Source organism: Myotis daubentonii, chromosome 4 (assembly GCF_963259705.1).
Source record: "Myotis daubentonii chromosome 4, mMyoDau2.1, whole genome shotgun sequence".
Classification (NCBI taxonomy): domain Eukaryota; kingdom Metazoa; phylum Chordata; class Mammalia; order Chiroptera; family Vespertilionidae; genus Myotis; species Myotis daubentonii.
The window spans coordinates 87,721,514-87,734,260 of record NC_081843.1 but is presented as its reverse complement, the minus strand read 5'-3'; the positions used below and the strand labels follow the sequence as shown (position 1 = coordinate 87,734,260).

Genomic DNA, 12,747 nt, shown 5'->3' with positions numbered 1-12,747 from the left:
CGCCTCTCCCAGTAGCTGAGAACAAGCATGAAAGCTTTGTAAGGACATAGAAGACTGGAAACAATATGAGCTAAGCTGACCTATTCTATGTTATACCATTGTCCACCCATGAATAGCAGAACACACATTGTTTTCGAATGCATGTGATAAACGTCCTTTCTTGGGAGTGGGATCATCAGATATGCAACTTGCCTTCCATGTGGACGGGTCACAGACCAGTGCACTCACCGAAGCCTCACCAATGGCAAGCCTGGGCCTTTCATCTTTCCTTTTTTCAGTCTTTAGCAAGCAGGTGTCTCACCAATTATCTTGTTATTTTGTATTCCTTGCCCACCAGCTTGGTGCAGCCACATGTCCACACAGTGGGCTGATGGGATCCTCGGTGGCGTGGAAGGATGACAGAGGTTTCTGGGACGAGAAATGGCAGCAGGGAGCAGGGTAGTTGACGCAGTGCTGAGGTAAGACCATGAAGGTGTGCTGCTGACCCTGTCAGTTAATGGAAAGCGTCTCTTCTGATCTTTCCAAACACTGTGCGGGCAGGGGTGGTGGGGAAGTGGGTGTTGACTGCATCAGCTGTGGCATAGACCAGGGTTTGCGCTGATTTTCTCCAGTCAGAAAACCAGCAGCTGAACCTAGAGCTGAGGGCTGTCCAGCCAGTGCCTCAGGTGGAGTGAGTGGTTCTGAAGAGCTCACCAACAGAAGTATGTACCTCCTCTGGATGCACTACAGCCCAGGCGGCACTCTGCTCGCTTTTATTGTTGCTGCTATTTGAGCCTCTGCCTGGTGTTGGTGACTGATGTTCCAGCCTCCAGACTGAGAGAAGATATATACTTCCGTTGAGAGTTTGGAGATGAATGGATGATTGGAACATGGAAAATTAACCAATGGAAAAACAGGCAATTATTAACTCAAGAGAAAACAAAAAGATTTCCAAGTAAGAGAATGAAGTCCTAGGACACTATAGCTCAGTTTGAATAATAAAAACATTATGGTCTGGGACTGCTGTGCATTGAGTGTTCGTGCTCCCCCCAGGGTCCCTCCGAAGGAGGATGTATTAGGAGGTGGAGCTTGGGGAGGTGACTCCATTTAGAGGTCAAGAGAGTGCCCCTTCCCCATGGGATCAGTGCCCTTATAAGGAGAGATCAGAGGTGTACTGACTCCCTCTCTTCCCCTACCCCCCATTTTTCTCACCTGTTCCCCTCTCTCCCCCCACCCCCTCCCCCGCCCTCGTGTGAGGACACAGCCCCAGGGTCTTCACCAGAACCCCACCGTGCCAGCACTCTCTTGGACTTCCAGCCTCCAGACTGAGAGAAACAAACATCTGTTGTTTGAGCTGCCCAGCCTGGGGCGCTCTGTTACAGCAGCCCAAGCTGACTAAGGAGCACCAGCCACTGTACAAATTATAAACAGAGAGGGATTTCATGCAGAGAATTCGGTTAAAAATTGTTAGATGGTTTGGAGGGACAAAGGTGGGAGGGGTGTCGGTACCCAGCGCTGAGGAGCCTCAGGGAACCCAATCCGGCTGCCTGGGTCTCCTCCCCCTCAAACGCAGCAGGTGCGCCCACTAGTGGCAGACCCTGACCTGAGCCCTGCTGGCCAGGGCATTTGGGAAATGCAGCTTGGGGGGGGGCGGGGGGGGGTGCAGTGTTGTAGAGCCCAGTCACCAACAGGACGGCCCTAAGATGCACTGGACGTGGCAGTCAGGGTTGCACTGGACTCCAAGAGCAAGACAGCAGCTGGCCTCTTGCTCGCAGAGGAGCACCAACCAGGGCGGTGCCTGGTTTGCTGGTGGCTTTCCTTCACAGAGACAGGGGCTGCCAAACAGCAGAGCATGGTTTGGGGCATGTCATGTTCTGAGCTGCTCCCTCCAGAGCAGGCCTGCTAAGGTTCCTCTTTAGAGTGGCTTGAATTGTGCCCCAACCCCCATTCATATGTTGAAATCCTAGCCCAGGACCTCAGAATGTGGCCTCATTTGGAGGTATTTACAGAAGTGACCAAGTTAAAATGAGGGCATCAGCGTGGGCCCTGATCCAATAGGACTAGGGACACTTGGAGACACACAGTTGCACCCCTGCCTGGCTTGCATTCCTGCCTGATGTTTTTTGTTCTCTCTTTGTGTTTGTGTGTTTAATACATATCTGAACTCATGAGTTCTACCCTGTGTCCACTGGTTAAAGGACAATGGTTTCCTTGATGGCCACTTATTTCCTGGACACTGTTGATGAAGGTCCTATCACTGATTACTCCTGTCCCAGGGAACCTGTGCTGATGAGCATGTGTGAGGAGAGAGCCTGTGTGAGGGTCGCTGGTGTGTACAGACAAGGTGGCACATCACCATCTCCTGAAACCCCGAGTGCTATGGACTGCACTGTGTACATCCCCCCAATCCTTAAATTGAGTCCTAACATCCAATGCAATGGTGCTAAGAGGTGGGCTTTTGGGAGGTGATTGGGTCATGAAGGTAGAGTCCTCATGATGGAACTAATGCCCTTATAAACGAGGCCCCAGAGAGCCCCTGGCCCTCTGCCTTGTGAGGTTACAGCAGGGAGATGCCTGTGAGCCAGGCAGTGGGTCCTCACCAGAGACTGAGTATGCCCCTGCCTTGCTCTTGGACTTCCAACCCCCAGAACTGTGACAAAGAAATGTCCATTGTTTATAAGTCACACTGTCTGTGGCATTTTTGTTATAGCAGCTGGAGAAGACTGATACACCACCTTATGAGTTCTAACGCCTTGATTCTAATCAGCCGGCAGAGCAGTTCCTGGCACTGCAGCTGGGTATCAGCCCTGTTTTGTCACCAGCTTGAGGCTGTGGGTAAGGCAGTGATGCTAGTTTCCAAGTGAAAGCCAAGAACAAGTGGGGGAAATGGTACTGAGGATGTGACAGGGTGTGACTAAGAGACACTGCTTCCATGACAGTTCTGAGCGCAACTTGCAGTCCAGACAGAATGTAGATGTCCCCCTACAGTGAGTGCACAGTGGGACAATCAAAGGACACACGCCAGGACTGTTAATGCCTGGAACTTGGGTCACCAGCCAGCTGCCATACCAGAGGCCACCACTCACCTTGGAGCCATCCTACACCTGGGGGATCTGGACCTGGCCTGGTGGCCTGGGGTCTCCATTCCTCTGCGTCATGATGTGAAATCTTGCAGAGGGCATCTGGGCTAGGAAGGTTCCGACTCCGTTCGGTTCTGGAACTAGCACTGACCACCAGACCTTTGGGGGAAATCAGTTTGCAACGAGAGCAGGAGTCGAGCCTCTTGGTGCCCATCGATGGCTGCAGGCACAAACCGCCAAGACCTCCTGCTACTCACCCCATGCTGCCTGCCCAGGCAGTGCGGCACAGAAGGACCAGGTCTCCGCAGCTTGGTACCTGGTACCTGCAGGCTGGGGGACCCCGGAGCTCAGCTGCAGGTCAGGGCAAGGCAGAGGTAGCTGCAGCTAGGCTGGGGATTCAGACAGGACCTCACCTGCCTGGACTCCATGGGAGAGGTCCCCTGGGCGCTGGATCTCGGAAGGGGACCCCCACAGGAGAGGAGTCTGTGGAGCTGGGTGTTGGGGAGAAGTGTAGCATCAGGTGGGGATTGGGCCGCTGAGGGCTGCGGGGAGGGAGAGCACAGTCTTGGCCAGGCTCAGGCCCAGCCACCCCACTCCCACCCCCACCCCCACCCCCCCTGCTGGCCATGCCTGGACCCACAGGTGTCCCGGCCCCCAAACATCTGAGGCTCCGGGACAGGCAAGATCTGGGGCAGAGTGTTCTGCGGACAGGGAATGTGGGCACCGGCTCCTGCCCAATGTCTAGGGGCGGGTTGAGGGTGAGGCAGGGCTCGTCCCCCGCCCACCCAGGGCGGCGGGGAAACGGAGCCGGGCCGGCGTGCGCCCCCGACAGCGGGCGGGGCGGGGCGGGGCGGCGACAAGATAAGAGCCTGGAGGCTGAGACCGCCCAGCGCAGCGGGACCCGAGCCAGAGCTTCCGCGGGCGCCTGGCGGCAGGACCCCAGAGCAGAGCCGAGGCCGGGAGGGCAGGTAAGGCCCGGGCACTCCGAGGTGACTTCCCACACGGGCGCCCCCGCGCATCCTCGGGCTCGTCGTTCGCTCCCTGGACCCCAAGGTTACAGCCGAGGAGGACAGGGCTGGGACGGGCACCGTCAGGAGGCGCCGCGTTCCTCAGACGACAGCGTCTCCAAAAGTGGCTCACAGCCAGGGTGCACAGCGCGCCCCGACAGGCAGTGCCTCTGGAGACCTTAAGGCGATCGGTGGCTGAGAGGTGAGTGCACCAGGGGGCCTGCGGACTGATGCGCGCCCCGTGACCCCTGGCCCTGGCCCTGCATGGTGAGCACCCCGTTCCCCGGCCGCGCCCGGCTCCAGGGATGCGCAGGCTCCTGGGATAGCGGGAAGGGGCGGCTTCCCTGAGGCGCCGGCACCAGGGCGCCAGCTGTTTGTGACCGACTCCTGCCTGTTGAGCCAGACGCGGTGCAGGGGGAATCCGACTGGGCCGAGCGCCCCGGATCCGATCCGGGTGATGTTCGCTGCCAATGCTCCATCGTGCAGGGTTTTGTCTTTGATTTTGAAGGTGAGAGGAGGGGCTCGGAGCTGTGCTTCCAGGCTAATTACAGGCGCAGACAGGGACGGACCGGGGAACCACAGCCATGTATGAGCCAGCTGTGCTCCTCTGCGAGACCACGTTTTGCTTTCCTTACGCAGACCTGACTCTGAGGCCACTGCTCCAGGAGTGGGTCAGCTCACCCCAAGTGCTGGGTGCGGGCTTCCCTGGCAGGTGGCCAGACTGGACTGCAAGGGCCCTTGTCAGAGCAAAAAGGCGGGAATTTGCCACCTCTAGGGCTCCAGCCCCTCCACCTGCACCGCAGGGCAGGCCAATCTCACCTGCCTCCCAGCAGACGCAGCCCCTTGGCCCGTGTGTCCTGCTCTCAGGAATGCGCTGTTGGGTTTGTCACCAGAGGGGAAGGGGCCACAGAGGAGTGGTGCATAAAGACCATAAGTTGTGAGCTCTTGTTCAAACGTGGAGACAGTGGAAAATACTCCCATTAAACTCCATCCTGTTATGCTTCTGCTTCAACCACGGTGCGTGCGCATGTGAGCGAGCAGATGTGCGCACACCTGTGCGTGAGCTGTTGCAGCAATGCTGCTGGACCCAAATGCCAGAAGTCAAAGTTGAAGCCGCTCTTGGCCTGAAGGGCCCAGCTTGCTCCCGGTGCCCTGTGGAATTTCTTCTGTTCCCCCGACAGCATTGTCCAGGGCTTGGAAATGAGCTCCCTGGTAAAGTTGCTAAGTGTAAGAGCTCATGGTCCCTCAGGTGAATGCTGACATGATGCGGTCTCTTCCAGGTGGGGCCTGCGAGCCGCCGGGCCACAGGTGTACGTGGGTGGGTCATGTAGGCATTCCTTGGAGAAACTGTTATAATCATTATTGCAGTTTTTCATCGCTGTGGGTGATTTTGCTATGATGGAAAGAATAGGTGTGCACTCTTGTAAAGTCTTACTGTTGAATGCTATTTAAAGACTGTAAATCTCTCCCTGCAATGTGGGGTATGGCAGGGGTAACCACTTATATTATTGTTAAAAGCAAAGTTAGAGATTACACAAGCCCTGCACTTCCATTGGACTAGAGAGGACAGCCAGGGGAAGGGGGCAGAGCAGATGTCTGTCCTGAGGTGCCCACAGCTCGTCTCCCCCAGCCCCCAGGAGAAATAACTCATCTCCTGTCGTCCTCACCCCTGGCTGCTTGGAATGTATTTGTTCTGCCCCAAAGAAATGATTATAAATGCCTTGGACCTCTGCTCTGGCCATTGGGTACATCTGCAGTTCTGGCTACTAACTCATTGCATTCCGATGTGTGTTTATTTTTCATGCTGGCTGAAGACCAAGAGGGAGGAAGCACAGAATCCTAGATTCCATCCAGTCTGCCCATGAGTAGAAGCAAATGCCCAGTGGGACTGATGCCTTCCGTCGTGGCCCCGGCTAAGGAGCCCAACGCCCTGTGCCCGAAGGCGGTGGAACTTGTCCTGGTTAAGGAACAGAATGGGGTGCAGCTCACCAACTCCACCCTCGTCAACTCCCCACAGACCCCCGTGGAGCCTCAGGAACGGGAGACCTGGAGCAAGAAGATAGACTTCCTCCTCTCGGTGATTGGCTTCGCAGTGGACCTGGCCAACGTCTGGCGGTTTCCCTACCTGTGCTACAAAAACGGCGGGGGTGAGTCCCTGCCCGCCCGTCCTCTCTGTGCTCTCCGGCTCGGCTGGAGTCCTAGGCAATGGGCGCACTCTGGCAACATGGCACTGGGTCGTAACTTAGCATTAGCCGGCACAGACTCCCTAGCTGTATGTCACAGAAACACATAGAAACAGAGTCCAGAGCAATCTCACTCCATGTCAGGTCTTCATAGTTGAGGATACTGAGGCCAGGAGAGAGGAAGCAGGAGTTAGCCATTGGAGGCACTGTCGTCCTGCCTTCTTTTTCCAAAGGTGCTTTTCACTTTGGAAAGAAAAGGCCACAGAAGGGTGACTTAACACAGTCTTACAGAGTGAGGCTCTTGAGCTTGGAGTGGTGGAAGATGCCCTGCCCTTCCCCTACCCCTTCTCCCACTTCACCCTGAACTCAACCAGTCCTAGAACCATGACTGTCTTTGGACTCCCGGCAGAAAACTAAGGTATAAGGCAGGATCACCCCAAAAATTCAAGTTGAGAAACCAGTTAAGTTGGAGGTCATGCCTACCCTCCTGGCGCTCCATTTCCCTAGTGGCCTCTCTGAGTCCTTGGCCACACCACCCTGCACAGTGGAAGGGCTGGGAAGACGGTCCCAGGAGGGCCCTCCAGCATGCCCGTGGGTAGGTTGGCATTACTCTTCCCAGGTCGAGGGGAGAAGACCGAGGCCTCAGAAGTGCATTAACTTGCCCAAGGACAGACAGAGCTGCAGGGTCTCCCTGCCTCCCTCCCAGTCCCAGGAAGAGGGCCCTGGCAAAGCCATCTCTCGTTTGAGGCGGGCCTTTAGGAAGCAGAGCCTGGGGCCCTGGACTTTGTTCTTGAGGCAGGATGTAGCTCCAAGAGGAACAAGGCACCTCCCTGGATGGGCTGCAGCCTCCGGTCGAGGCGGGTTTCAAATGCTGGGAGCTGGGATGATGACAGAACCCACACAAGGTCAGAGGTGGCCCACAGATCCCAGAAGAGTCACAACTCAAGAGGGCCAGACATTCCACAGAGGAGCAAGAGGGGCCAAAGGTGGGGAAGGAGCCACAGTGTGGGCAGGGCCTCATCTCTGTGCTCTCGGGGGTTGACTCCATAACCTGGGACACTGGGGGTTCAGTAGGGGCGCGCTTACTTTGAGAGCTTTAGAGGGGTTCGGAGCACTGATGACAGCGGGGCTAGGCATGGATGGAGGACACTCACCCACCCAGCCTGTGGCTTCCCTTGGAGGGCGGCCAGGCAGGGAGCTTCAGGACAAACAGGGACAGGGACTGTGGTCGGGGCCACAACGGGTGTAGTTGGTGGAGGTGGCTGAGCCCTGAGGCCCTCAGTGACCATGCTGTCCTGTCCCACAGGCGCCTTCCTGGTCCCCTACCTGCTCTTCATGGTCATTGCGGGGATGCCGCTCTTCTACATGGAGCTGGCCCTCGGGCAGTTCAACAGGGAGGGAGCTGCCGGCGTCTGGAAGATCTGCCCTGTACTCAAAGGTAATGGTAGGGACACGTCCTCACACCTGGCGTGGCACAGACCAGGCTGCGGCTCTAGAGCTTTCAAAGCAAATCCATGCAAGTCGTGTGCAGTCCGTAGTGCTTTGCTAAATGTCTACGCATGTGAACACACCATTTGAATTTTGGTCCTAAGAGCAAACCTCTGTCTATCTGTCCATATGTCAGCTACCTATCTATAATCTATGTATCCATCCATCAATCTATTCGTATATCTAGCTATAATCTATCTATTTGTCCATTTATCTACATATCATTCATCTATCTCTCAACCATCTATCATCTATCAACCATCTATCATCTACCTACCTACCTATTTATCATCTATGTATAACACCTGTTTACTTATCTATCTATGAAATGTCATCTGAACATAAATAAAATCAGGAGGCTCTGGGCTAGAAATAAATAATAAAGATGTATTCAAGGGTCATAGGGTTTACAAATTGGAAACACAACTAGGCAATAGCTAGAGTGTTCTGAAGAAGAAAGAAAAACTGAGGTTCTTGTATTAAAAAGTACAATTGAGAAGAATCAGTCCTGCATTCTTAGTCCCCAGGTTGGTCTGAGCTGGGAATCCTCTAGATGACCGGTGGTCTGGATACTGGATGTCAGATGGCCTGGACACCTACCCCTAGTCCTTCGGGGGTAATCAGGGTTATTGGGAGGTTTGATGTATATCCAGGCATTGATACAGGACTGGATGTTCAAAGGTTTAAGCTCCCAGGCTACTTAAAACAAGAACAGAATTATTTTCTCATGCCTCAACCTACCTGACTTTAGTAATTTAGCAGCTCGACTATCTACCTATCTATCTGTCATAGCACCTATTATCTATCATTTATCCATAATCTATCTAACTGTCTAGTTATTCACTGAGCCTTCCAGGCTGCTACTGAGACGCCATGGCGCCATGAAGCAAACATACATCATGCTGAGTCCCGATGACTAACCCTCCCCAGTTCCTCGCTCCATCCTCATGAGAGCCCTGGGGAGGGGACGCGCTGTGTTGTGTGTCTTGGAGATGTAGGCACTGAGATTAGGGGGCTTGAGTAACTGGCCCCTGTCACCTAGTCAGGGGCAGGGTGGGATGGAATCCTATCTGACTTCCCGTGGGGCCAACAGGAGCTGATGGCGCAGGATTCAGGGGTATTCCCTCAAAGAGACCGGAGAAGGAGTCTGGTGCAGACAGCTGGGTTCATTAGGAAAATGGCTATTAAAAGACCAGGATTTGGATTTTCTTAGAGTTTCTTGAAAAGTTGATGTTCTGAAGAAAATAGAAGCCCTATTGTCCCTCCCAGGATGCCGCATGGGTGGGTCGGGGCGTGTGCTCAGATAGAGACTGATCAGCCGCGGGAGTGAGGACATGGCACAGCTGCTGCAGTTCGTCTCCATGGGGGAATCGCCCTCCCACAGCAGAAATGCTGAGACCGGCCGGGCGTGACAGCTCCTCCAGGCACCGTGTGTTATTCCTGCTTAATGGGCTGCTGGGTGAATCTTAAAACGTTATCATTATTTTCCGAGGCCGAATGATTCATGCCCACCCTCAAGTGGAACTTCAGAGCAAGATTCGGACACCTCTGGGTTCAGGTGCCAGGTGCTGGGTGTTCCCTTGTGCAGTTTGCACACAGAAGTCAAAGCTCAAATGAGTTGCTTGAGATTCGCCTCCGGCACCATCATTGATTCCCCCGAGGAGAAATGTGCAGGTACCTAAAGACACCGGGCACTTATGATGAGAGTTGCAGGTGTCAGCATGGACATTTCAGCGCCTGTGTACTGGCCCAATGTTGGTGCCACCGAGGGCAGCGAACCCAGGCTAACAGACAAGACACAAATGAGTTAATCGTGTTCTCTGCTGGGCAGCGCTGACATGTCACGCGGCCGCGCACAGCAATGAGCTTTCACTGTGGTCAGTATTTATAGAGCATTCAAGCGCCCAGTCGGAAATTAAGCGTGTCTATCCTCAGTGACCATCTGGGGAAGTGCTGAAGAGGGATGCCTCCAGCATCCTGTGACACAGATTGTAGTGGGACCAGTTCGTATCTCTGGGTTTCTAAGAAGCGCATCCTTCCGGTCCGAAGTCTGTCTGTCATAGTTTCTTATGGGACACAGCTCTGTGCTCCCACCTCCTCCTGGGAGTCTAGCACTGAGTCAAAGTAAATCTGCCTCTTTCTGGAGTGCCCACGGGCGAGGGCCTACAGAAGACGAAAAGGACGGTGGCCCCACGGGGGTGGGGGCTAGCAGGTGGAAGCCGAAGTTCAGCTTTTTCCTGCCACAAAAAGAGTTTTCTCCAAAAAAACTGCTGAAGTGATTTCTTATTTTGCTGCTTATAAAATGTCAATAAATAGTATCCAAGGATTTCAAAGCGCTGCTAAATCCTAATGAATTGGGGTCGATACAGGAAGTATGACTGTCAGCATCCCATTCTAGAGAAGCTGAGACCATGGATGGGGGCATTTGGCCACACCCCAGCAGTATCAGAACCCGGAGGAGAAGTCGGCAGACATGGTGCACCTCGGTAACTCGCTCAGAGTCCCAGCCTCACTGTCACACTCTAGCACAGCGGTTCTCAACCTATGGGTCACGACCCCTTTGGGAATCGAACGACCCTTTCACAGGGGTCGCCTAAATACATCCTGCATATCAGATATTTACATTACGATTCATAACAGTAGCAAAATTACAGTTATGAAGTAGCAACAAAAATAATTTTATGGTTGGGGGTCACCATAACATGAGGAACTGTATTAAAGGGTCCCAGCATTAGGAAGGTTGAGAACCACTGCTCTAGCAGCTCATGTTGGCTTTTGTCCAGTTTTGGAAACTCATCCGTGTGGCGGGCTGAGCTGAGGCCACTGGAGGATGTGCCACGTGGCCCCTGTGGGTGGAATCTCAGTCGGATCCTGGTCACCTGTCTCCTAACTTGGGATTGAGGGAATCACAAACTACAGAAAGTCAGCTATTGAGTGGGAATCTGTGCAGCCAGCACAGGGCTGTGCTCATTGAGGAGATAAACAAATCAGTGCAAGAACACTAGACTTTCATGTTTAGAGAAGAGGCACCTAGAATGGTCATGCATGGTCCTGGGTGCCCTTGGGTGGCCCCAGGTAGCTATGAATGAACCCATATTACCTTGTTTGCCTTGGGTAGTCTTGAGTAGCTATGGGTGGCCATGAATTGCCCTGGATGGCTCTGGGTGGCCCTGGATGAGCCCTGGTGGTTCTGGATGGTTTTAGTTGGCCTAGATAAGTCTGGGTGGCTGTGGGTGGCCATGGAGGAATCGAGTTGTCCCTTAGTGATTACTGGTAACTCTGGATGGCTCTCACTGTCCCTGCATGGCTCTGGAAATCACTGAGTGTTCCTGTGTGCCCCTGGATGGCCTTTGATAACCCTATTATCATGGGTGGCCCAGAAAGTTTCTGGGTGATCCTGAGTGGTTTGGGGTGGCCTTTGTTGACATTTGTTGGTGTTTTGTATCTCTGGGTGCCCTTAGATGATCCTGGGTGGCCATGGGTGGTCACAGGTGGCAGTGGATGATTCTGATGGTTTTGCATGGCCTTGTAGTGCTGGATAACTCTGGGCTGGATTGCTCAGTGTAACCCAGGGCTGCCCTAGATGACTTTAAGTGAGCCTGGATGGTCCTGTTGGATTCTGAGTGGCAGTGGATAGCTGTGAATGGCCCTTAGTTGCCCTGTATGTCTGTGTGTAATGACCTGTTCTACCAGGGTGGCCTTAGGTGATCCTACATGTTCTTGGATGACTCTTCATGTCCCTAGGCATTCCACCTGATTCTAGATACCCTTCAGTGAACCTGGGTGGCCTTTCAGATCTTGAATGTCTCTCAGAGGCACTCTGAATGTCTCTGAGTGGACAGAGATGGCCATAGATGGTCTTGGAAGGGGGAAGCCCCTCTCTGTGGTCACAGCATAAAGTCCAGCATCTGCCCTTTCACTATCTTCCCCTGTGTATTTAAGGATGTTGCCTGATATCAGGATGGTGGCGAACAGCTGGCACAGGTGGCAGTGTCTCCTGTAAGGGAAGGTGGGAAGGGGCATTCTGTTGATTGTGTGCTCTCGCCACCCTAGGTGTGGGCTTCACGGTCATCCTGATCTCGCTCTACGTTGGCTTCTTCTACAACGTCATCATCGCGTGGGCGCTGCATTACTTCTTCTCCTCTTTCACCATGGAGCTGCCCTGGACCCACTGCAACAACACCTGGAACAGCCCCAACTGCACAGACGCCCACTTCGGCAACACCACTGACGGCTCCGGCCTCAACGACAGCTTCAGGACCACGCCTGCCGCCGAGTACTTTGAGTAAGTGGGAGGTCTGCTCCTCTGGGTGCGATGACTCCTCACTGGCTGTGGCTGCCTCAGGAAGGGAAGGACGCGGAGCCAAGCTCTCTATGGCAGCCCAGGGGTCAGCCACCGCCCCTGCTGCCTCACAGGGGTGTGAGAAGACCCTTTCTTTGTCTTGTGCCCGTGTTCCGTTCCCTTGGGGTTTTTGTGGGACAAAGCTAGCATGAGTCCTCAGCACAGATGGAAGGCTAGCAGGCCTTCACCTAATTTCTAATATAAATTATAAAGCTACAAATCTAAAGCTACGAATTTGCCTCTAAGAGGCTGCTTTAGCAATATTCCATATGTTGTATTTTCATTTTCATTCAGTTCAAAGTGTTCCCTGATCTGCATTGTGATCTATCTTTGATTCACAAGATATTTTTGGAGGTTGATAGTGTCATTTAATGCACAAAAGTTTTTAATCTTGATAAAGTCAGTTATTTATTTTTTCCTTTTATTGTTTGTGCTTTTGGTGCCCTATCAAAAAAATCATAGCCCAAACTCAACAAAAACAAGCTAAGCTCATAGATACGGAGAACTGATTGGTGCTGATATAGGTAGGGGCAGGGGTTAGAACAAAATGAATGAACTAGGGTTTTTTTGTTTGTTTAAATAAGTTGATTTTTTTTTTTTTTTATAAAAAGTCCATTGCCAAACCTAAGGTCTTAAAGATTTATGCCTGTGTTTTCTTCCAAGAGTTC

General features: G+C 53.3%; 1 protein-coding gene across 3 annotated transcripts in view; it reads left to right on the top strand.

Moving 5' to 3' along the window:
- Positions 1-3,859: 3,859 nt before the first annotated feature.
- SLC6A3 (solute carrier family 6 member 3) overlaps positions 3,860-12,747 on the top strand; it is a 31,032-nt gene continuing 22,144 nt past the window's right edge. The window contains exons 1-4 of one of the 3 annotated variants that reach the window (XM_059694643.1): positions 3,860-4,027; positions 5,881-6,213; positions 7,556-7,687; positions 11,791-12,022. In XM_059694643.1, the coding sequence (XP_059550626.1) occupies positions 5,928-6,213; positions 7,556-7,687; positions 11,791-12,022 (650 nt within the window). In that variant the 5' untranslated portion in view covers positions 3,860-4,027; positions 5,881-5,927. Of the gene's footprint in view, positions 4,269-5,880; positions 6,214-7,555; positions 7,688-11,790; positions 12,023-12,747 lie in introns of all 3 variants that reach the window. The other 2 variants (XM_059694644.1, XM_059694642.1) reach the window with 2 other exon arrangements.